The sequence below is a fragment of the Molossus molossus genome, unplaced genomic scaffold (genome assembly GCF_014108415.1).
Source record: "Molossus molossus isolate mMolMol1 unplaced genomic scaffold, mMolMol1.p scaffold_m16_p_5, whole genome shotgun sequence".
Taxonomy (NCBI): Eukaryota; Metazoa; Chordata; class Mammalia; order Chiroptera; family Molossidae; genus Molossus; species Molossus molossus.
Window position 1 is genome coordinate 56685688 of NW_023425388.1, and position 26193 is coordinate 56711880.

General features: G+C 44.4%; 1 protein-coding gene across 1 annotated transcript in view; it reads right to left on the reverse strand.

Moving 5' to 3' along the window:
- Positions 1-26193, reverse strand: part of ATP13A5 (ATPase 13A5) — a 108778-nt gene that overhangs the window by 45913 nt on the left and 36672 nt on the right. Inside the window, exons 8-14 of the mRNA XM_036243240.1 lie at positions 22763-22835; positions 21510-21638; positions 13558-13728; positions 10937-11094; positions 7788-7976; positions 3477-3538; positions 1322-1472 (exon numbers count right to left, since the gene is read on the reverse strand). Of these exons, the coding sequence (XP_036099133.1) occupies positions 1322-1472; positions 3477-3538; positions 7788-7976; positions 10937-11094; positions 13558-13728; positions 21510-21638; positions 22763-22835 (933 nt within the window). The remainder of the gene's footprint in view (positions 1-1321; positions 1473-3476; positions 3539-7787; positions 7977-10936; positions 11095-13557; positions 13729-21509; positions 21639-22762; positions 22836-26193) is intronic.

Consider the following 26193-nt stretch of genomic DNA (forward strand, 5'->3'; position numbering starts at 1 on the left):
AATGGAAAGGACGCACTGCTGGAACCAGGGTCAAAGCCGCATGCAGTGACATCTGCCCTGGGCAGTCACTGCTGTGTCCATTCCAGTGATGCTGCTAAGACACTGCTGGTAATAATTACACTGACTCTTCTCCATTAAGGTCCAAGAAAGTGAGTACTGTTTTATCTTGGTGTCAAAAATGTCTCTAAAACAAATGCTTTAATGATAACTTGCTGATCAGACATTTCCCCTTTTTACCAGTTTTCTTCTCTTATTACTTTGGCCTCTAGAAAGCTACACTTTTCCTAGTATACACCTTTAGATGAACCTTTTTGTGAGATGCACTGCATGTCCCTACAATCATTTGTTTCCTTTTTTTGTTTTTACAGCTCTTTTTAAAATGCTGACCTGTAGTTGATGTATCATTGTAAGTAGCCTGAGAACATTTTTTTGGAGGGCAGGAGAATGTAACTAACTAATAAATACTCTCCATTTATTGAGCACTTTACAATACACAGGGCTCACATTCTCCATGCTCACCACAAGTCCGTAAGTGAGGCTTTGTTATCTCAAATGCACGGTGACCTACAGACGCAGTCTCAGTTCTGAGAGTGGGGTCTACATCCGGAGAATGGTGGAGTTGAGAGGTCTTCCCACATTGTCACGACAGCGGCCAGGATGGGTTTCTGACCTTCAGCTGCCATTCACACTGAGTTCAGAAAACGGAACCAGCTGGATTGAGAGCCCTCCCATTCGGTGTATAGACCTATCTGTCTAATATAGTAGCTACCAACCACTAGTAGCTATTTAAACTTAAATGTAAATTAAAATAAATAAAATATTGGTTCCTCAGTTGCATAGCCACATTTCAAATGCTCATTAGCCACACGTGATACAGGGTTATGAGATTGGACAACACTGCTGTAGTCTACTGTTTCTCTGAGGATGTGTTGAAAAACATGTTTTCTCCAAAACATGTTTTGGCCTGTCAATAAGGTTTCTGTGGTCAAGTAGATTTGGGAAATGTGGCATTTCATCATTTCTCTTGAATATTGACAATGCACCACAGTATAGTAAAGAAATCTTGCAGTCAAGAAATTGATTTAAGTCTGTTTAAACAGCAGTTCCCAAATTCATCTGATCATGGAACGCTATTTCATGTTGCACTCACTAAGAGTTCTTTGGCACAGGGATTGGGAAATTTGGGTAGCATCAGACTTCATTTGCACATTACTACGAATTTTCTCTGGGTTTCAACTAAAGTTAGAAAAGCTTTAGCATTCCTAGGAAGGGTTTCTTCAAGTTTTCCTCATTCAGTTCAAGCAATAAACTATCATCTTACCCAGGCAGTGCCCTCAAACATCTTGAGGTCCAGTGGATCTCCCTGGATGGTCCCGTCCAGAAGGATCAGAGAGTGGCAGCTGGCCATGGCAGCGCACAGTGGGCCCCACGGCAAAGCCCTGCCCGAGGCAAAGTTGTGGCCTTCCTGAAAACTGGTAGAGATGATTAATAAGTTAAGGTCTTCAACAAAATCATTGTGCAGCTGTGCCCCTTAAATCTTACTACATAGAGCTTCAGTAATACCTACCCCCTATGCTGACCACCTTCAGTAGCTCCCCATGTCCTGTATGGGGATGGTGTCCAAACTCCTGAGCCTGGTATTCGAGGCCCTGTCTGCTCCAGTTCTGTTACCTTGCAGATTCTACTCCTACTAGCATCCTTCATGCAGTTTTTCCAGAGCCAAATTAAACTTCTTGCTATTTCTATATTTGCACAGCTATTGCCCTGCCCTTGAGCCCTTGGGGAGTTTGCAGGTGTCAGCTCACCTGGCTTTCTCCTTTTCTACCTGGAGTCTTCTGCCTGCAGATTGCTCTTCATAAAACCCTCCTTTGAGATGGATGTGAATTCCCTTTCAACAGTTTGCCACTAGTCAATCAACACTGTAATTTCAGCATGTAGAATCAAAGGGACTTTTGTCTGGTTACTTGCAGCCAGTCCACATGATGGCAGAATTTCAGAAAAGCACATTGTAAGGCTCAGAGCTGATTCCTGCAAACTCCCCAGAGCTGGCTCTGGAAAGCCACACACCGCAGGCAAGAGGTCCCTAAGCCAATGAGCTAGTGGGGATGAAAAGGGAGCCTGCCTGGTGGTTCCTTCAGGTAAAAGCATGCATGGACTGAAATATGTCTCTCCACTCAGCTCTTAGGGTTTCGCCCCTGTTCCCTGCAATTCCTGGCACAGATGTCCCACATCTGAAGCCGTTTTCTTCTTTGACAGTGAACTGGCTTGGTTTACCTTCCTCTCCTCCAATCTTGGAGCTAAATAGTAATTGTATTGAGTCGCTTCCACTTCCCCCAAATTTTCAGAGTACTAGGGGCAAGGGAGAGAGAGGCGGGGTGCAAACTGCAAACATCCTTTTCCCCTTTTATGACTCTGACCAGTAGAGGTCCTGCCTGCCTGGACAAAGGCCTGGCCTGGACCTCTAGGCAGCCAGGAGCAGAGACGCGGAAGTGGGGCTGGAGCCCAGGTAGTGCACTGAGGCCCAGAGCAAGGGTCCTCTGCCTGCCTGCTGTTACTCTGCCAGCATGGCGCCTGGCCCTCTCACCATCTTGGGATGTACCATGACTCCTTCAGTGACAGCAGCCTCAGCCCCTGTTGGGAGCCAAGGCAGGGTACCCAGAGCTTAGGAGGAAAGGTCTCCCCACTCAGACTCAGAAGGCAGGTCTCAGCTTCACAGGGAGGGGATGGAGAAGCTCCTGGCACTCCCGGGGAGGGATACTCCTTCCACCCTCTAGCTCTGTTCTGGCAGAGCATCTCTGTGATTGCCCCCAGCCTCCCTAGTGCCAGCTTTCAGCCCACGGCTACAAAGATTCTAGCCAGACACCCTTCGAAACCTTTCTCAAATGCCGTCTCCTTCGGGGGGTTTTCCTTGATCCACTCATTTTCAAAATTAATGTCTACATTTTATCTACTATGTTATTATAAAAACCAGGACTATGTATTACACCACGCAATTATTGTTACTTCTTGATTCTGAGATGTGTGCCTTAATGGTGACCCTTTCCATAGCCTGGGCTGTGTGCTGAGGCGGGTGCACTTGCACATTTCTACCCCACTGGAGTGTGAACGCGCAGGGAAGACAGGGAGCTCTTTCTCTCCGCATCGGCCCCACACTGACTGCCCAGGGGTCTTAGCAGTTTCTAATTCAGCCCCGTCCTGCTTTCACTCTTCGCTTCTCTGTTTCACTCATTCAGCTTCTTAATCGTTGACCTAATTCTATTCCATTCTTCATGTGGCGTTTGAAGACCTACTTTCCCTGTCTGATTCTGAAATTAGAACACATTTAATTTAAAAAATTAGGATAATTGGGAGCTGGTTCCAGCCAATTATTATACATATTTTATGAGACATTTATCCCTCCACACTGGAAGGATGGATCTGAGCAGCTCCGAGGCAGCCTCACCAATTACACATTCCTTCTTCACGAAGGTGCCTACCAGTTGTCAGCGGCGGGGACTGTCCCCCAGAGGTCCAACCCATCTTCTGTAAGAGTGCCAGTCTGGAAAAAATTATTAGAATTGGTATTAGCATATGATTTAGAGCTTTTAATTATACCATGACTCAGGCAAAACCCAAGTTCCCAAGAAATTAAAGTGGATCTAGTTGTCCAAAGCCCTCCTCTATGTAAGCATCACATTTGAAATCAGAGAAGGTGCCTGAAAGAAAGGTTCAGCAGGTGACAAATGACTGATTCCCAAAAGACCGTGTGGATAATTAGACGACTGTAATTACTAACCATTACAACAGAATGGAAGCGATTTGCTTTTGTTTGTTAATGTTTTGACTTGTTAAATGAGAGCGGTTCAGTGAATGGATAGCTAATAAGAACCAGCTTTGACTTTTGTTGGCACTTGTTATCTTTCTGAAGCAGAGCTCTGAATTTTTTTTCTTCTTGAGACTATTTAGTTCATAGTCTGCCATCCGGTTCACACAATTTGCTAAAATACGGGCAACATGGTGACTTTCCAGGTGGATAATAAAATGTGGATAAAGGGCTTTGAGACTCAAAAGAACAACAACGTGCTAAATAGATATTAATGAAGGTCCCCGAATGGATTTTAGTGTTAGGTCAAGAGGAAAAGGGCGGGGAGTTTTGATTAGCTATATTATGGGACAGTATTTATTGGAAAACGAAACAGATCATTTAAAACAGAACTGAGTACAATCATAGCACTTTTAATGTGCTCATTGTTTCACAGTTGATCATTAACTACCGACCCCAATGTCTGCAGTAGGTAAGCGAGCAGCTTTCGGTCCGCTTTACACCCGCTCAGAGTGAGGAGCTGGCTGCTGCTGTTTCAGCATCAAGACCGAGCAGAGCCCCACCAGGTGCTGGGGAATGACATCCTGTCTCAACACTGACCCAGGTCTCCGACAGCACTTTTTAAAAGTCACCTCAGTATCAGACATTGAATTTTCTAGTTTTCTACAAATGGCATCTTCTGTTATTTCAGCACTCATAAGAGCATAGTGCTCACAGCGCCTTTAGTTCTGACAGCTCAGTCAATAGGGTAGAGATGGTCTCAGGCTACAGGTGAATGGAGCAGCCCAGGGCACCAGAGCCTGTAAACTGGAAAGAAAGAACCAGGATCCAGGTGTCTAGAGTCTTCCACTAGACGACAAATGTTAAATGGATTTGGCAAAGCATGTGGAAGGACAAAGCCCATACTGATTTCTAGATTAATGAATTAAGGAATCTTTGTTGTATTAATTTATTTGGTCTTCATCGAAAGCTAACATGCCTGTGCGAGTTATTCCTTGAAGAACAGCAAGGAAAGCTATTTGCTTCATTTCCCTCCTGCATCTTGTAAGAAACTCAACCTGTGTGTTTCCAAATCCCCCGGAGTTGTTCCATTTCAAAATGACTTAGCAACTTAATCCAAACTGAGATGTTTTCCTGGTGATTAGATCATGTTTTTTAAACATCAATATTTTGAACATGAAAACAGAGATGGTACCGCAGCAAACGGAAATGGGACCATGTTATTTATCTGTGTGAAAACAACCATTAGACAATAAAACTGACCATAAAAATAGAAAAAAACCTAAGTTATAGTTGAGGTTCCAAAGAGAATAAAATAGATAAAGAAAACTTAGCGTCCTGGCTGGTCTGGCTCAGCGGTTAGAGTGTCGGCCCATAAACCAAAAAGTCACGGGTTCGATTTCGGTCAAGGGCACGTACCTCCATTGCAGTTAAGTCCCCGGTCCTGGTAGGGGTCATGCGGGAGGCAACCAGTCTAGGTGTCTCTCTCACATCGGTGTTTTTCTCTCTCACACACTCTATCTGAAGGTAAATGGAAAAATGTCCTTGGGTGAGGGTTAAAAAAAAGAAAGAAAGAAAAAGCAAACTTCTCAGCATAAATACTAGCCCAGGCTTGGGCTGAACTGAATAGGAAAGAGAGAACTTGTTTTAGAGAACTTCCAGCCAACCAACGTCAACTTGAGATATACATGGGAACACGTGCACTCGGAAGCCCAGTGGTAAATATCTTCTAAATGAAAATAGCACTAGAAGGAAATTCAATTAATTAGAGAATGCTTCATTCCAGCCTCACACTGGAAGAGCTTTACACTGTGAAAGGTAGAAAGAAACTTAAAGATGAGTTCAATCTTCTTATCTCAAGTCACGCAGAAAGTTAGTACCAAATTCAGGATTTGTTTCCTCATTTTGCCAACTCTCTATCAAGATTTCTGTGCATTATGACATGCTGTCATGCCACCAGGAATTTAGCCAAGCATGCTGAAGAGTGGTCCCTAACACAGACTAGCAAAGGCGCACAGGAGGATGGGGAGGAAACGCTTTGTATGGGAAGTAAGACAAACACCCTGTGTAAAATTAGCTTTAGAAATAGCCAAATATAATGAACAAATTTTATAAATCTTCCTCCTATATTCTAGACACTAGTGAGGCCACTGGGTAAGTAATGGGAATCCCTATCAGAAAATATCCAAAGGGCGGCCATCTGCCCTGAATCTAAAAGGAATCTACTGTTAAGTTAACCCAACTGGCTTCTCCCTGGTGGCAATAGAGGACTTTCTTTGCCAAAGGAAATTCAAAAAGAACAGAACTAAAATAATCTAAGAATGATGCCACTTCTGGCTGGGGGTGAAGACTTGTCAGTTCTGCTCATGGTGTCACTCTCCATTCTTGGCCCCTTGTCCAGGACAATGAGTGAGCTCTTCAGTTGCCCCCAGGTAGCGTCCTGCTTCAGCCCTATGCCCCCTCTATCCCTTCTTACCAATTCTCCCAGTTGGAGTAACCAGAAGGCACCTATAAAAATGTCACTGGTCTTCTTGAAAAATGAGAAGGGTTCCCATTCGCTTCATGACAAGGCCCCGCTGCTTAGTTTGACACATCAGGCCCTGAGCAATCAGGCTCCTCCTCTCCAGCTACATTCTCTACAAACAGCCCACAGTCCAGCCACACCACAGTGAACTTGACAACCCATCCCCCACCCCCTGCCACAGGCCCTCACCTCCCGGTGCTTCTGAGCTGCTCAGCTCTGAGTCTGGGGCCCATCTGTCTAACCACCAAAGCCAAGCTCAGAGGTGACCGCCACCTGTGGCAGGTAACTGCACCTCGATGCTTCGCTCATACCCATATTAAGCACGCATCTCACTGCACTATTATTACCTGCACTTCCATTTAACTGCTTCCTTAGCTACACCACGAACTTCTCAAGAGCTAGGAACCACTCATTAAAGGGGCTCGCTATCAATGTGGGTTAATTAAAAAGTGGCCAAGCCTCTATCTCTTATCCAGATGCAAATGAACAGACGTGGAGAGAACAGGCCCATCGCGTTACAGCAGTGAAGCTGGCCTGCCTGAGCCGGGGACACAGCCTGCACCCTGACTGCTGACTCTGAAGTCCCACCCGGTTCCGTAGGAGGAAGAAGTGGTCTCGGGACCTGTCCAGCAGGACTGTGTCCCATCTGAAACTCCTCCTCCTCTGCCACCATTCCAGGGCCCTAAGCATAGAAACAACCTTCCTGGTCCCGAGTCCTGAAAACCTGGGGCGCAAAGGAGAAAAGACAGGCCAGCGAGCACAGCCAGGGGCCCATCCACTCCCGCCTCTTCCTTAGAAGCAGAGGAGGAGGAACAAATATGTTCACTTACGCTGAGGACAAAGCACGTTAGGGGCCCGAAATGCCCCTTATACTTTTTAACTGAAAAAGCCAGTCAGTCCTACAAGTTATTACAATAAGAGATTGTTTTGAAACCCAAAACATGAACACAAAGCATCAAATGTCACAGGAAAGAAATTCAAGACAGGACGGCTGACCTCCTTCCTCGGGACTCAGGAAAGCGAATTCCAGAAAAGCCCTGTTCACCCTTCTCCCTCTCCTGGCACACAGACGTTAATTACTAAAATTCGGCAGCACACCAAAAAATAGGCATTTTGCCAATCTGACCAAAGAAAAATAGGTATAACTTTGATTCTTTCTCACCAAATGGCTCTTGCTGTGTTGGCTGCTGTCCTTTTATTACTTGCCAATCTGAGGGAAAGGAGTCGGTGCCCTGACTGGTAGACAGGTGCATGTTTCCATTCTCGCATTGCCCCGCCCGCCCGCCGCAGCGCACCGACCACCGCGGGGCTGGAGCGAGATCCCCCACGAGCTCACGCGCGGCCTTCCCTGGCCCCCCACCTGTAAAGTGGGGGTGCCGGACTAGACCGTCTCCCAGGCCCTTCCCAGCTCTGCCATGCCTTAAAATCGTGGACCTCCAACCCGGAAAGTTGAGCTCATACTTTGTCAAAGCACACGAGGTTGATTTGCCCGCACATATTGATCCTCTGCGGGGAGATGCAGAAGATTTTCTTCTCCCTCAGCCTCTTCTGCGCATACATGATGCCCGTGGTCAGGGCCGCGGGCAGCACCGGAGGGACCGTCGTGGTGAAGAGGATCAGGGCCATGGATGCCGTTTCTCTTGGAGAGACCTGGGGAGGGAGGGACAAGGTCAGCCTGGCAGAGCAGGCTGGCACCCTCTCCTGCAACACCAAAGGAGCTCTAGAAACTCAGAGTACTCCTAATGAGTGGGGTCTCTTCGTGGGGCGGAGGGTTCTCTTGGCTGTGCCTAATGCACGAACACATTGTCTCCCGCAGCGGAACAGAGGAGACTCTGACCCTTCCCGCGCATCCTCCACGCCCTTTCCCAACTCAGCTTCTCTCCACTTGGCATCCCTCCCACGCAGAGTGCCCATCCCTTCCCGGGTGTCCACACACCCCCTGCATTCCCGGGCACTGGGACTAGTCTTCAGTTGTAACATTTCACACAGTGGCTTGACTCTTGGATTATATACATCTCTCTCCCCCTCCAGCCTAGTAACTCCCAGGGTGGAGCCACTGTAGTTTAGTCACCTTTGAATTTACCTTCTTCATCTCTAGACTTAGCAGTTTCTGCTTAGCAGTTTCTGACACAGAGGAGGTGTTCAGCATGCGCGTTGAATGAATGGCAACTTGATAAAACCATGACCGAGATTCTGCCAAGATCTCAGCAAATGTCATCTGCTATAGGGAAGCCAGTGATAAAAATAGCTTGCTCTCACTGGACACACACTGGGATGGGCACTGTGTGAGGCTGCAGACATTATTTAGTTACTCCACAATAACCTCGTGATGTAAATATTATTTTACCTTAAGCACTTAACAAATGAGGAAACCAAGGCTTAAAAAAATTATAAACTTTGCCCGGCCGGTGTGGCTCAGTGATTGAGTGTTGACCCATGCACCAAGAAATCGCCGGTTCAATTCCTGGTCAGGACACATGCCCAGGTTGTGGGCCAAATCCCCAGTGGGGGCATGCAGGAGACGGCCAATCAATGTTCTTTCTCATTAATGTTTCTATCTCTCCCTCTCCTTTCCTCTCTCTCTAAAATCAATACAGAAAAAAAAAATCTCTAAAAAAATGACCAACTTCTTCAAGGCCACATGCTAGTTAAATAGTGAGGATCTGAACTCGAGTCTGTCTGACGTGGAGGCACAAACACAGAAACAGTGTGTTTTCCTATCAGGCCAGCTCTCCTGGAGGCAAGATTCCAGGCAGGTCTGAAGAAGTTCACCGGCTCGGAAGGACAGGGCCAAGATCAAATCACGAGGAGGCTTGTTTTATTTTCCACATGTCCTTCGATATTAATGGTTCTATCCTCGCCAGTCTTGCTATGTTTTTATGAAATCAACCATAATCTTGACCATAAAATCCCCTTTTGAGTACTGAAATCACAGATTGAAGTTCAGTAGCAATGGAGGCTAGATACAACTTTGGTCCGGTCTCAGTTTCTTTGCAAAATCCAACGTTCCCTGCTTTTCCCTCCCATAGCCACAGAGGAGTTTTGACCCCGAGGACTCAGCTCTGTCTAGTCCCGAGGCAGTGCAGACAGAGGCAGCCAAGAGCTCCACAGGTTGTGACCCACAGGAAGATGGGTCTGCGATTAGCTCCGGTGCATGTTGGATGTTCAGTCCTGCCTAGCAGACCTTCCTTCCCAGTCACTGTCAGCACCACCTGGTCCACAGGACAGGCCTCTCTGCCTGTTTCCCTGGGGAACGCTCCTGCTCCCCAGATGAAGCTGGTATACTGCCTCAAAGTTCAGTCCCCCTGGCTGTGATGGTCTGCCTAGCTCTTTCAGGGTCTGTTCTCCTTATGCCAATATGTCCTGGCCTCCTCCAGACGTGCTCCCTGGCGACCTATGTCAGATTGAAATGACTATTCAGAGATCAAGTGACAGCATAAATGTCGCCTAGAAATTCTTATGACTGTGTCTTTGGCCACCAGTATTCACTCCTCTCCCCTCCAACACACACACACGGAATGTACTTGATGCTACCAGCGGAGGCATCGCACTCAGGTTACCCACTCAGTTTCATACCCATGTTGGAATCCTTTTCTTCACATTTATTTCTCTTCTTCCCTGTGAGCCCAGACTGCTAAGATCCCAGCATGTCTCACAGAAAAGCGAACACGGCTCATGAGAGGATCAGACTCTCAGGACCAGAAGGGACCTCAGAGGTCATTTGGGACAACCTTTCCCTCTCCAGCCATCACAGCTATTAAGACAGAGGCGCCCAGACACCCTGAAGCTTAAAAGGAGGTGGGAGTCCATGCTGCATGCAGCAATGTAAAAGGAGACACTGACATTCATTTCAGAAGTATACAAAACACAGGGGAACTCGCTGACTACATGGTATGTTGGGTATGCCCTGGACAATATACACACTCAAATATGTCCACACTCACAAAGAATCCAAGCTTCTAGGCATGGCATTCAAGGTCTCCTTCAATCTATCTATTTCTATCTCGACAGACTTAATCTCTTAATTGCTTGCTGGGGCTAGAAGACCCGTGCACATTTCTTCTTTCGTGTTTGCTCACTCAAATTAGTATGCCCTTCCTGCTCTGTGATCTGATGGACTAAATCCTCCCCATCGCAGCAGGCTTAAGAAACATGTATTTCCTCTGAGGCCATTTGCTTGGGTATCACCAATGCCACACATGCAGTAACCTCTCATCCCATCCAGGTGGTAAAAGGAGCGGTGAACTCTGCAACTTTATATAACCGCACCATCCAATATGATTTTTCCTAACCACAAATGGCGATTTACATTTAAACAAATTGAATTAAGTAATCAAAAGTAATTAGTGAAAATGAAATAGCATTGAAGAGTCACTTCCTCGGTTACAGTAGCCACACTTCAAGTGCTTGATAAGTGTGTATGGTTACGGGCGACCAACCTGGACAGTGTCTATGTCGCATAGACTATCTCCATCATCTAAGCAAGCTCTCCTGGACAGCATTGATTCACAGAATAATGGGACTCAGAGGTAACCTGATCTAACCCTTCTGAATTAGGTCAGACTCCTTGAGAAACTATACTAGTAAAAAGCCTTACCCCCAGTACTTACTCCATGGTACGTATACACACCAAGGGCATAGAAAAAACCCACAACTCCGAGGCAGGCCAGGAACACTATGAACTTGAAGGCATCGCTGTACAGTTTGAAGTTCAGAGGCCGGGGGTAAAGGATGGATCTCACCAGGTCCCCTTTGGCTGTATTGTAGCCTACAGGAAGATAATCATAGTTGGAGTGACGGCCTCTTATAGATTCCCCCAAACCAAAAATGGTTTGTTTGCATTGAACTCGGGATTGGTTAGGAGGGTCGTTTGACTACGGAGTGAAAACAGCATTGCTGTGACCCCACAGTGTAGTGACATTTACTCTTCTCATGGTTCACTGGGACATAGAAGCAGCATTCACTCAGCCCTGCTCAGTTTCTCTTTCTCTGGGAGTCAATGCGTTTTGGCTGACACTGCGCTTCCCACTCACATGTGGGCTTAGGGGAAAGAATAAGGAGCTGGTGATGTGTTGGCCAGAGAGGATGAGCTGCCGAGAGAAGAAGACTTTAAAGTGCACATAGGCATTAAAAATAATGGAAAATTAAGAGAAAAGAAAAGCACAAGGCAAGCTAATTTCTTAAATATATATGCCTCTGATCATGTCATGTTTATGCTCAAAAACTTTCCAGAACACCCATTTTTAAGGATAAAGTTCAAGTGTCTAGGCATGGCATTCGAGGTCCCCTTAAATCTGGTCTACCCCTCACTTGCTAGACTTGCCTCTAATAGTCCACTGGTCCCAGAAGACTCCTGTGTTTTCCTTCCTTTGTGTTTTGTTTTAATCCTCACCCGAGGATATTTTTCTATTTATCATCAGACAGAGTGGGAGGAAGGGAGAGAGAAACATCAGTGTGAGAGAGACACATTCACTGGCTACCTCAAGCATGACCCTGACCAGGCCCGGGGATGAACTGCAACCAAGGTACATGCCCTTGACCAGAATTGAACCCACGACTCATTGCTCCATGGGCCAACACTCCACCCACTGAGCCCAACCGGCCAGGGTGCTTCCTTTGTGTTTTTTACAGACACAGATTAACATGTCTTTCCACTTCTCTGATATGAGTAGCTTAAGTCTTCCTATCCTATCAGACATGGCTCAAAATGCCACTTCATGGAATAAATGTTTTCCAAGTTCTACTTTTATACTTCATATCAAAAAGAACCTCACTGCCTTTTGTAGTCCCTTGGTCACATGACATCACTAATTTGTGTTTTACTTAGCTATAAACCATCTGTCCCCTGAACCATACCGTAAACCTTCTTTAAGGGCAAGGAGTACCTCACAGATTTTTTCTTTAGCCCTCAGTGCATAGCACTTAGTAAATATTAATTAATATCTAAGTTATTACAATCTAAGGCTGACTACTATGTACTCCAGATATAAGTCAGTATTATAAGTATCAAACATGCCGTAATCCCACCACCTGATGAACATCTGGTCTCCGGGCTCTGCAGACATTGGAGGAAAGGAAGAGCTTCCTCTAACCTATTACCTCAGCATTTTACAAGCTCAGATCAGGCGGTTTCCATGATCTCCACCCAACAGCTTCTGCTTATCAGCAGGCTGAGAGATGGTCTCTTGCCCACTGCCTACTTTAAACAAAACTTAATGTGTTTAATTTGAAAAAAATCCGGTAGAACAATTGAATCATAACCTAAACTAAAGCAGAGAGATATCCAAGTGCAAGGTGCGTTTCAGGCCTGTGAATATGTCGTGTGGCAGAAGCACAGGTCGGGGTGAACACCAGAGCTGGGACAGATCCTGGAAGGTGTTGGCTGTGTGATGTCAAGTGAAAGACTGGGACCGATTCTAGTCAGCTTGAAATGTTTTTGAGCATCATGCGTATAAACTGCTTCAAATTATGTTTGAGAGATGTGACTTGGTGATAGAGTGAGGAATAGGTTAGAGAAAGGCTGAACAAAATACAAGAAAAAGTATTTGAGATGAAAGTTGAAAGGCAACAGTGGAAAGAATGTTTCTGTTGTAGTAGTTTAGACAGGATATGGTGAAGGCCTGGACAAAGTGAGGGTGAAGGAGAGGGAGACAGGACTCGGGAGGTATTCGTGCAGAGGACAGGATGTGGCACCCTATTTGCTATGGAGAAAGTGAGGTGTTCAGGTGAAGACACTAGCCAGATGGTGATGTTGTCAACAGAAAGAAGCGGTCGAGGGGGATGAGTTCACAGTTAGATGCCGTGACTTTGAAGTGTCTGTGGGGCACCCGGGTGGAGATGTCCAGCAGGGAACTTGACATAACCACCCAGCAAGCAACTCTTTGGAAGGAAAACGTCCTCAGGTGACAGTGGTTGAAACTGTTTTCCTGGTACTCACTCAGCATGGGTATAGAGAAGAGAAGTAGCCTAAGGACACAAGAAAAACCGAGACCACGCTTTTGCCTTTGAGAAGTATTTCTGCCTTGGTTTGCTTCATCATCTATGAGGGTTTTAACTATGATCCGTTCAGCTGAAAATGGTGGCAACTTAGAATAATAGGGCCTGATTGGAAATGGGTGTGGGTGTTATTCCCACAATGTGGCACACTCCATGATCACAAAAAAGATTTCCCCAAATCTAACTCCCACGCCTTCAGTCACAGGCTAGATTTACAAGAGTGGAATTGACTCACCTGTTTGCAAAACAACTGCCCTGACTGGTCCCTGCCCAGAGGGCTGGACCTGGATCACTTCTGTTCCACAGAAAAGGATGTGTTTCCGATAGTCCTCCAAGCTGTGGGATTTCCAGGGCATGGTATTCTCCATATGGGGCAGTGGCATCTTTGTGACAGGTATACTTTCTCCTAAAAGAGATTGTATTGTGTTGATTCTGTGTGAACTCTAGTTATTTGTAGCTGGTGCCTGCCAGTTTCAAGAAAGTATACAAACCACAGTTAATCCCATCTGAATGTCCATCCATTGAGTCAGATGACTGTTCTTAGGGACACTGGTGATGCAAGGTGTGGGATGTACAATTATATTTCAAATGTTTATTTAAAATCTGCCTATCTTTCCCACACTTGGCTGCATGGTTTGTTGTTAAATTTTTTTAAATGAAATAAACCAGTCAGAGAAAGACAAGTATCACATGATCACACTTATTTGTAGAATATAAAGAAAGGTGATGAACAAAATTGACTCAGAGACATAGAAGTAGGGTTCAAACTGACAAACTTCAGAGGAGGGAGGGCAGGGGGAGGGGAGAGATAAACCAAAGAACTTGTGCATGTAAGCGTAACCAATGGACATAGACAACAGTGCTGGGGGGAGGAGCGGGAACAAGAGGAGGGTGTCAATGGGGGGGGGATATCTATAACAAAAATAAATTAATTAAATTTTAAAAATTAAAGGAAAAAAAAGACCATTTTAGTAAAAAAGAGTTGTCACAATTATCCCCCCTCCCCACTGTTGTTTAAGCCCAACACTATTCTAGGCAATAAAAGAGCTAAAAAGCATGTGTATAGTTATTATTGCTCTTCATTCACCCATATATCTGCCCATTCTTCCATTCATTCAGAATCTATTCTAAGTGCTTGCTCTGTGCGCTTCTCTCAGTGCAGGGAATAGAATGATGAACACGACAGACAGAAATCCTGCCCTCATAAAGCTCAGGGACCAGGCAAGTAAGTAGCGGTGAATAATTAAAATGCAATAAGGTAAATATTTAGATAGTAGTACTAGGTGATCTGAAGATCTCACCTAAACTGAGGATCAGGAAAGATTTTCTGGACAAGTAAGAAATGACCATTTCAAGGACAGTAAGTCTAACCAGATCAAGGAGAGAAAGGTGTTCTTGGATGAAGTGAGAGAAGAGCGTGGCGTGCCCTGGGCGGGGTAGTTGAGGATGTTCAGGACAAGGATCGGGAGGGTAGAGGTAAGCAGTTCTGGACGTATGGAGATGAGTGAGAGACGACGCCTTCATAAAATCTGTAAAATATTTTTCATTGTCTTTTTAGAGCTGGAAATGAAAGATAGAAACCAATATAACAAGGCAGGGCCTTCTCTTGTCTCTTTCTAGATGCCTTCCCCCTCCCATCCCATGGATTAGCGCTGAAGTAGGTATGTCTATCTGCATCCTGCCTCCCTCCTGGGCTCTTGTTCTGTATATTCCCAATTATGGGCTGTTCCTCCCAACCTGGACATCCCACTAGCTTCTCCAGCTCAGCATATATAAAGCCCATATCAACGCTTTCATCCTTAAACTTCTTCCTGGCTTCCTGTTCCTTTATGGTACCACTTTTGCTAAGTCACAGCTTTACAATCCCCAAATCATCTTTAATCCCTCCTCTCCCCGTACTCTGCTCTACTCTCTCATGGACGCATCCCCTGTGAGTGGGCCTCGCCGAGTCATTCTCGGACTCTTGCATGTAGGTCCCAGTGACTTCCCTGGCAACTGCTGTCGGACCCTGGTGGTTGCATTAACAATGGATTAGCTGAGACTTGTTTAGCTCCTTGAAGTGCAAACACATTCTCTGGATGATCTGAAGCTACAGTGGACCTAATACATTTTTTTTTTATTAATAGGTTCTCAACCACAGTCTGCCTTGACTTCCCGAGTTAAAAAAAAAAAAAAAAAAAAAGCCTCCAGTCCTTCCTCCTATGTTTCTCCTTTACTCTCACACCACTGCCATACTCACACCACTTCGGACGCTACACGAGCAGTTCTGTGACACCAGCTGATTTTCCTGCAGTGTAACTCAATTCTGACGCTGTCTGCCTAGAGATAGCATCAGATCCCACAGGTTAAGGGCTCAGTCCCACATGACTGCTCCCACGTCACTTCGGATGCCAAGTGCAAATCCATGTCGTCACCTGGGCTTCTGACCAATAAATCTGAGGTTCCCACTACATTCCTCCTCAGTTTTGATTAATTTGACAAGTGGCTCAAAGAACTCAGGCAAGCACTTACTTACATTTACCAGCATGTTAAAGAATATGATAAAGGATACAGATGAACAGGCAGATGAAGAGATACATAGGGTGAGGTTTGGGAGGGTCCCTAGTGCAGGAATTGGGGTACATTCTGCCCTCCTACAAGTGGATGTGTTCACCCACTTGGAAGCTCTCTGAACCCTGTACCACTGGGACTGTATGGAGGTTTCCTCACGTAGGCATGATCAACCTTCAACTCCATCTGCAGCCCGTCTCCCTTCTCTGGAAGATGGGGGGAGGGCTGAAAATTCCAAGCTTCTAATTGCACTTGGTCTCTCTGGTCCATCCAGGAGCCCACCCAGAGTCACCCCATTAGAAAAACGATGATCCTAGTGCTCTTAGCACTTAGGAAATTATCACAAGGGCTTTAGGAGCTTTGTGCCAGGAACCAGGGATATGTAAATAACATATATAGTTATACATTTATATATAGTTTATATATGTATTTAATTTACTTACATATATAGTTATATATGTATAAATTTACAGAATATATTAATATATATAAATTGTGTGTGTGAGTGTGTGTGTACACATACATACATAAATATCTTCTATTATCGCACACCTCTTAACCGGGCTCTCCTATCCAGCCCCATCCCTTTAGTCATCCCACACCACTTCCGAATGAAGCTTATCAAAGACCCTTTACCATCTCATTTTTTTTCTGAAAACTCCTTAGGCTTTCCCATTGCCGTTTTTAACAAACTTCAGACTCTCTTGCTAGATGGTCAAAGCCACCGCAACCTGAACGACACCTGCTGCCACTTCCTACCCGAACTCCAGCTGCCCCAGGCCACTTGCACGTCCTCTGAGCAGGGACTCCCATTCTCTGCAGCGCCCTTCCTCCTTTCTCTGACGGCTGTAAGGTGGGATATTTAAGATACAGTTCAAAAAAGATACATTTCAGAGGCAAAATAAAAATGATAATAATGCTTCCTGGCTCCCAGATTTTAAAAGCACTAGAGTGAATTTAAATTCCATCAGTCTTTTGCTAAATGTTTAATTAGCAATAAAGCATGTCTTATTTCTAATTTGAAAATACTATTATATTGATTGTATTATACATTTAGGTTCTATCTCTTCTTCTAGGTAATAACTGGGGCAAGGACTTAGGCATGTATAACTTTTTATATTCCTCATTTTCCCTCCTAATATATATTAGGAGATATATATATATATATGTATATATGTGTGTGTGTGTATATATATATATATATATATATTTTTTTTTTTTTTCCCCTGAATGTCTGGATTGGTAAAAACAATCACGCAGGTTTGGGTTTTTTATCATTGGTTTTTCAAAACTAGTTTTCTACCATGGTACATTGTATACATCCTAAGGTGCAAGAAGCTATAAAATTTCTATTATTGGTCTTGAATATTCTTCAGGAAATCCCTTTATTCAAGCACTATCTTTAGAACAATTATGCTATCCATCCATCGTGTGGGTTTGTCGGCTGCATTCTAAACGGCTTTGTATAAAGGATAGAATCTCTTGACAAATCTCCAAATTGCTGCACCACCTTGTTTTTAAATCAACCTTTGCAAAGTCTGATCCTCACAGAATTATGAATGTTTTTCTGCCTTTGGATCACAGAATATTAATCCACAATTTATAATTAGACTAATATTAATGAGTAATTTCCACACACACAGCTGACAGTATCAGAAACGGGCTGTTCAAGCACCAGAGATGGAAGTCACTGGATATGGTGTTCCAGAGATAAGGTTCGAATCGGATGCTTTACACAGAGATGATTTTCAAGTCTCTTTTACCCTAGTCACAAGTTAATAAAGACTCTTGTGCTTGGACTTTCTTGAAATCCCGAGAAAGAATGGATCCTCCTACAAAAGTATGGAGGTCTAAGCAGACTAGAGAGGGTTTCAGAAGGAAGTTACGCTCACCATCAACTGTTCAGTTGGCATCTAGAACCTGGAGGTCCCGGCTGCTGTGAAAGGGAGCTTCTCTCCCTTGTCCCTGGTGAGCCAGATGCCTCTGCATGGTGACAGTGTTAGAAATGCCGCGTCCTTGCTTATTTATATTCCTGGGACCATTAGACTATGCACCGTTTGAGAACAGGGACTATTCCTCATTTGTCTTGGTGACTTCAGCACACACACAGTGCCTGACACATAGTAGGCATTTCGGAACCTTTATAGAGTTAATGGATAAGCAAAAGAACAAACGAAAGGAAAGGGAAGGGGAGTGAGAGGAGCAAAGGCGGAAAAGAAGAGAGGAAAAGATCTGACCTGCCAACTGACGAGAAGCTTGTCTGACAGAATATAAATGTGAACTAACCACTGAGGGAAATTCCCTGGTGTCCAATTCGCATCACACATATATTTCAAATAAACCAGTAGTTCTAATAAGTTAGGGAGAAGGAAGGGGGTTGTGGCAGAGTGACTACTACCCCTCTCACCACAATTATCCCTAAGAGAATGAGGAGGCAGTAATTATAAGCATAGGTCCTGAGGTCAAAATGCCTGGGTTTAAGTGTTTTATTTTTTTCATAGAACTTACAACTGCTGGAAACTTATGTCATTTACTTATTTCCATGTTTTCAGTCTCCCACTATAAAGCAGCTCCATGAGGACAGAAATCGTGTCTGCCTTGTTCATTGCTCTGTCCCCAGCATCTGGTAAAGTGTCTGCTCCACGTAAGGACTAATGAAAAATTTGTAGAATGAATGAATGAACAAATAAACAAATGAATTCAAATCTCAGCTCTGCCACTTTTAAGCTGTGTGACCTTAGGCAAATTACTTACCCTCTCTGGGCCTTAGATTCTCCCACCTTCATAGAGATATGGATTGAATAAAATAGCGTATGTAAAAATGTTGGCACAGTGCCTAATACATATAAAAACTAAGAAAAATTAGCTATTGTCCCAAGAGAAAATTTCAAAATTTTGATAGAATTTCCCCCATGGTATTCCTTTTTGCCTCTTGACCACTTTGTGAGGAGCTAGATCCTAAAAGGGATCATTGCCTCAGGAGACAGAGAAAAAAAGGACCGAGGAGTTGATAACTAGCTTTTGGGTTTCAAGAGTCACATGTCAGTTTGATCATGAATTTGAGAGACTATCTGAGAGTAAGAACGAAGCTTTCCTGTTCACCATGCCTTTCTTCTACTACTTGTCCAGATAAGTAAAAATCCCTGCACGGGCAGTTGAAAGAAAATCCAAAGTAATCTTAGAGAGCGTGTGTCCCCGAGAGAAGGGGCCTGCACCAAAGCAGGGTATGAACACATTCTAGATGTCTGTGGAAACTGAGAGCCAAAGACACCTGGGTCTGCCTCCTCTTCCAGGCAGCTCGGCCTGAACCATTTCCTAATCCCAGAGGGAAGTGGGGGCACCAGCAAGAAGGGCTGCCCTAGACCACAGCCCCCCAGATGCCTTGCACGACGTCAGGCAGCCAGACTAGGATCTGGAGGACCTCAAACCGATGGCGGCAACGGTCTGATTTATACCAGGTACTTCACACTGCGCACTTCTGAGAATGGCAACATTTGAGGCCAAAATGAAAATTAAATGTGGCTATAAAATAAAGTGAAGCTTCTTGCATAGTTGAGGCTAAGGAGATAATGAGGACGGAGAGCTGACGACGGCCATGTGCTGTGGATGAGTCCCGACCGAGAGGAAAGGGACATGCCGCACGATGACAGCACAGCTTCACGCATCTTAGAACCTCCTCCTCACTCCCACCGCCCCGGTGTCGGGGAGCAAACGCCCCTTCAAGGCTAACTCTCTCCCTCACCCGCTGAGCAGCCCTGGTCTCTCTCACTTCAATGTCCTCATCTAGAAATTGGCAGATATAGTAGCTCCTCCTCGAATTTGTTTTATGCCACAGTGAAGTGAGAGAGAGGTGCTAGAAGTATTTGCTGTTCTTGTTCTTACGTAAATAAAGACTTCTTAAGATGTAAAGGTCTATTTTGCAAATGGGGGTGGTATCTAAGTCACATTGTGGACAGATGTTCTAGGAATACATTTCCATTTTCAGGAATTTAACCCCAATCTGTTCGTTCAATCAGCCTCCGTTCCACAAGTTTGTGCGTGAGTGGAAGGATCTAGTAGGCTGCATAATCCAGTATTTAGAGCACGGTGGTAGCTAGAGCTTTATGAAGAAATGAATGAGAAAAAAGTATTTCCATTTTATGTGTCTGTCTCTGAAATTGACTTTTATCAGTACTTAGGTCACATAGATATTAATGCCGGTGACTGTATTTTTTCAGAAACAGACCCAAGGAAAAGCCACTTACCGTATTAGGTCACTTGAGGTCAATTTTACACATTTGTTGAAAAAGAGGCTCGTTTACCATTTCTACCTCTCTGAAACTCTCCGAATTTTCCTCAGAATTTAGACCAGAACGGTGCCCTGAGGCAAACCCAGGTAAGTAAATACTGCCCCCGCCCCCCAACCCGGCTTCTCACAACCACGCTCTCTGTCACCAGGGAGAGAAGGAAGCCATCATTCTTCCCAGGCAGGCTGCTGGGAAATGTGCCACCGTGGCTGCCTTTGAATGAGGGGGACAGTTCTTCGTGGGCATGAGGTTTGCGCACTGGGTACTATGGCAACATTCTGGATGAAGGATATGATTAGCATGCAAATCCTCATCACTGTCATTATAAGAAAGTTAGATTTCAGCACATTAAAGGGGTATTTTGCAATTACACTGAACATATTTGTGTTTATCACAATTTCTTGTCTCGATTTTAAATTAAGCAGAGCCATTTTTAATTTGAAATTTGCTTGTGTTGAACAATTTAAGAATTGATAATCACCCCCTTTACATTTAGGTGACGTTAAAAAGGTAGCTGTGTGTGTGGTGTCTGTGTGTGTGTGTGTGTGTGTGTGTGTGTGTGTGTGTTCCTGTCTTTAGCTATTTGGAAACAGAAAAATGCAACAATTTATAAGCACAAAAGACAAATCGTTTCCATTTTTGTGCTACTGTAGAATCTCTTCTCCTCTCATTGGGATGTTCTGGGGGGTTTTGTTTGTTTGTTTGTTTTTTGCCTAAGAATAATTTGCAAATAGTGCCTTCCTAATTACACAAATTCAAGTGGACTTTACAAAGTACAAATGAGAACAAGGACAGTTTAATCCATAACTAGAAAATCGGCTTTCTACGTGGTGAGATCATCCAGATACTTGATTCAAAAGAACAGAACTGTCATGCTGCCTTTCCCCCAAGGTTCAACCCAGTCTCCTTCCCAAGGACACCTGGGACCCAGCTTTCCATCCACGGGGAACAGAACTGGGTAAAACCTCTGCATGATGCTAGTTGTGAGAGTTGGTAGTTGCAGGTTGTTTTGTTTGGATAGAAAACGATTCTCATATTTATGAAGAGACTGTACATCAAACCGAGTAGTGGTCCCACCCTCCTTGGAACCCAAAGCACCAGATTCACGCCACCCGTCAGGCAATTAATGAGTCACATGTTGTATTAGATTTTGTTTTCCTAGTTTCATATTTATCATGGCCTGATGCTTTTATTGTTAAATGGTTCCTATGTGCACATATTGAGTCTCCCTCACCCACCTCTCAATGCCTGAGCATGGGCCTGGGACAGAGCAGGTGTGTACACACTGATCTGCTTGGCTACCACGTGGCCCAGACGGTGGGCAGGAAAGCAGCTCCATGACACGGCCTACCTGTGAGCATGCCTTCGTTCACCACACACTTTCCATCAATTAGAACAGCATCACACGGCAGTGACAATTTTTCTGGAAGAATAAGGACATCTCCAGGGACCAAGAGACGGGAATCCAGCTTCTGCAAACCTACACAAGAGCAGAGTTTTCAGGATCAGCTGACCTTTTCCTTAAAGATTAAAGTGACTGGCCCTGGGCGGTTTGGCTCAGCAGTTAAAACATCAGCCTGTGGTCCAGAGAGACCCGAGTTCGGGTCCCACTAAGGGCACGTATCTTGGTTGCAGTTTGTCCCCAGCCCTGGTTGGTTGTGCCAGTGGCAGCCATTCGATGTGTCCCTTTCACGTTGATGTTTCTCTCTCTCTCTTCCTCTCCCTCCCTCCTACTCTATCTGAACAAAGAATGGAAAATGTCCTTGGGTGAGGTTTAAAAAAAAAACATGAAAGTGACTGAAAACTCTTGTCAACCAGTTGGCAAGAACTACTCCGCATGCTCACCTGCTCCAGCTCCTTTCCCCTCGATCACAAGTTCTCAGGAACCAAGATTAGGAAATTGATTCCTGGGCCACAGCAAAGGATTCGCTCGGCCACAAGACCCCACCTCGATCTTGGTGCCTGGGACAGTGCTCTGCCCACAGGAGATGTCAAGGACATTGGTCCCCGTTGCTGCTGCTTACTCTCTTTGGCTGAGTACCTGAGCCCCTGCTGCACACTCTGTCCTTTGAATGAGACCTGGTGTAAACCTCCAGGCAGCTTCTGCTGCCCTGGGGTACAGCTCCTGATTCCTCCCAGCCTCCAGGCTAAGTCAAGAACACATGCCGGTGTCCAGCCATTTAGGCCTCATTCAGGCTTGTGTTCTGGATAAATAACAGAACAAAATGTATGATTCAGCATCAGTTTGGAATGGTTAGGAAAATGACAAAGCCATAGAAGGCTTGCCCAGTGACATTTACATGAGTGATCTATGGAGGGCTGAATGGTTGAACCAGGGCTGGGATGAGGATGAGCCATGAGAGGTACCTAGGGTACAAAATGCAACAAGGTTCTCACTCTCAGGGTTCCTGCAGGTACAGGTCAGCATTTGCATGATCTTGCCTTCTTATATTTTGCATCTCAGATGCCTTGTCTGCCCCACCTTAGCCTCTGTCTTGGGTTCAATCAAAAAAGCCATTTTCTCATTGGCTAGTAGTAATAAATACAACCAATTCCACCCTGAAACATTAGGATGCTAATGATGGCAGAACACATTTCACTTACCTTTGCCTTTTACTGTGATTGTAACCTGGACTTTGTTGTGATCCTCCACGAGGTTGTGCAGCTTCACTGATTGCTACCAATCGAAAGTCAACATTTAAATATTAGGTAGTCCGTAACCCGAAAACATGTTCTCACTACAGTACATGCCAAGGCTGCTGTCAGAGCCAAACTGATCCTGAGCTAAGATTCAAGTCCAACTTTTGATGTTCCTGCTTCCCTGCCTCAACCCCTATTCTGTCCAACCTCCTATTTGCAGAAGCAGGTATGCTCATTGGTGTAAAGATATCTCAATCCCAGGAACAATAATATGCAGCCACCACACCCAAAGACTTAAGCTAAAGCAGAGACTTCACTTCTGGAGGGTAGATGGTTATATTGAGAAGAAAGAGATCACAAATGGGTCACGTCCCCCTCTGTGCCTGTTTCCCTGCCTGTAAAACAACAAAGCTGACTATGACTTGTAAGTGACTTTCCTTTATAAGAGTCTGTGAATACTTGGGTTGTGTATTGATTGTCTGTGCAACAGTCATCCCCGCCTTTACGGACTGGTGGATTTTCATACTGGGTACGTCTGCAGAGTGAAGTCACACCGCTCTGTTGCAATCCTGATGAGTTATTTAGCTGGTGTAACTCCTTTACCTTCATCTGAAAGTGGAGATAACCATATCTATTTTATAGGGTTGTTTTATTTAGTTAATGCTTGTCTTAATTATTTCTTTGAATAGTACTGACTCCTGTGATTAATAAAGGAGTGTTAATGATTAACAAAAAGTTTTTGGAAAAACTGTTTTCTGGATACACCAGCTGGAAAATTTTGCTTGAGGTGGAATTCACTGAGACATGACCATGTGCAAAGCAGCCTGGAGAAGTGGAGGCAGCATCTCTTAGGATAACTCAGGAGATAGGAAGGCAGAGGGGAGACTGCTGTACTGTCCACTCAGTTTCCCTACCAACTGTAGGGGGCGCCATCAGCTGGAGGGAGTGGGATGCTGCCCCAGCTGGGCATCCCTTGAAGGCACTGCCCATCTCTGTATAGACGTCCGTTACTTAGATACCTATAAGTAGAAGAGGTCTGAATACTGTCAACAGTACTTACAGCTTAAACTAATTCAAATACAAACCTTTTCCTTTTAGATGTTAGAGTCAATCATTCTTATCTGTTCTGTGGATGATTTTTGACATTACAAATGTCACCAGGCTAAGACAAGAATTACACACAATTATGCAACTTTCCTCTTGAGAGAAGATAATGAATTCTGTGTTAATATTTATGTAGAACAATTTATTATTTACTTCAGTTTTGCGTGAAAAGCTAAACTTCAATCATTTGGACCAACTGAGTGGAAGAAGTGATATTACTGGTAGGCACAGAGCCGCTGCCCTAACATGTCCCTGAGGCTTGCTTGCTGGGGCCTCCACCTTAATGATGTCTGACAGTGGGAAAGTCGGCTGTGGTTCTGTGGCAAGAACACTGGATGCCATCAGGATTCCCGAGCTGTGGGTCCGGCTCCCCCACTAACCAGCTATGTATCCGCAGATCAGAAATTGCATCTTATAATTCAGTGGTTTCCTCTGTAAACAAATGACATTGACTTGAATCACTTCCAAATTCCCTTTAAGCTCTATAATGGCATTATACTGATTGGTCTTGTACATCAGACATTTATTCAAAACCTCCAAGGCTTCATAGGAGAAATACCCAGTGTATAGAAATGACTCAACTTATTATTCCTTTTTGAACAGTTTAAAACATTATGCAACTACTCTGTGGCAGGTACTTCATAGCACTTGTAATATAGTGCTTGATTTTTTAAAAAAAATTAATCTTTTAATGAAAGGTTGTTATCTCCAATGTACATACAACAAAACAAAAACAGGGGTCTGAAAATGTTAAACTAACTTGCCAACAATCATTTACTTACTAAGTATTAAGATTGACAATCAAACCCAGGCTTCGTCTGACTCTAAAGCCTTTTCTGATGATAAATGCGTCTCTCTAAAGTGCTTGAAAACAGCTCTTTCTCCTTTAAGAAGATAAACATCCTTCAGGATACATTTCTTTATTTTCTTGCTTAGCAAACTCTTTTAGTCAATGCCATGATAACTTCAACCTAGCCTAAGAGGATGATAATCAATACATTTGGAAGTAGTGAAGTATGAGTTAAGAATGCTTGACTGTAATTCTCAGAACTCATTATGGCATAAAGCTGGATTTGTTTATCAGACTTCATATTCTTTCGGAACCTGCTGCACTTCCGTGACATTGCTCAAGCTATTCCCTATGTTCATCACATTTTTCTATTAGCAGAGTCTTTCTAATCTTTCACAAAAAGCCCTGCTCAGATGTCACCTCCACCCCATAAGTCACTAACATCCCCAGGAAGAATTAATTGTCTGCTCTCTGTGTTCCCACCTGTATTAGTGTACTAATCACATTCCATTAGAGCTATCTGTCTTCTTGTTGGGTCTCACCTGAGAGTCAGGCGGTTCCAAGAAGGGGCCACGTATTCAACTGTGTATCCTCTGAAGTCTATCACATAGTAGGCCCTCAGCAAATGTTTATTTAATATAACCGAATATTCTACTTCCCCAGCAAGACTGGAATAGGATAATATAAGCATCCACTTTGAGCTAATGTACTCAGAAACTCTACAAACACAGGTTTCTATGACAACCAACCAGCTAGGAGAAAGCAAGTGCTGTGATGCTTGCCACGATTTTGAAGCTCGCTGCCTGATTTTCATTACATTCTCTCTGGTTCTCTAGTCCCTGTTCAGTGGGACCAGAATCCATTTCCAAGACTAATTTGCATACAGTTATTGTTCGGCATCTGTTGCTGTGCGTTGTCCTTGTGTTTGCTATGGCTGGATTTCCTCCAGAGATGAGTAATGAGGGTATTAACTCAGGTGTCTCTTGAGCCTGGCTCAGCCATGAATGAAGCAGTATGGGCCACATATTCTCAGTGCTATTCCCAGTAGCCAGCCATGGAGCCGGCAATGGCTAATGCAACACAGTTCGATGGAAATGCAGTAGCGTTCAGTGCCAAGGCTTGCCCTAAACCTGCACCTGACTTGCTAGAAAGGGACTGTGCAGGGTACTTGTTGCTTTGACAAGATAAGCTCTCTGTGTGGCCTGATTTAGGGCTACCGTAGATGCACGAAGATGTTCTATCCCACTCCTATCAATACCTCGCTTCTTATAATTTTAAAAATCATGTACTTGTTTAGCATAGTAGGGGATGGCAGTAGATGCTCCTTTTCTCATTCCTACCAACATCCTTCCCCAACTCTGCTTTTTGTGATAAAATTATCAAACAATCACTTACTACCCCAAGGAAGCTCACAGGTCTCTGAGATTTTGCTCAGTGGGATGGTGTGTTGTTCTTAACTGGGAGTCAGGAGACCTGGGGTTTATGTCTAAGGCATGAGCAA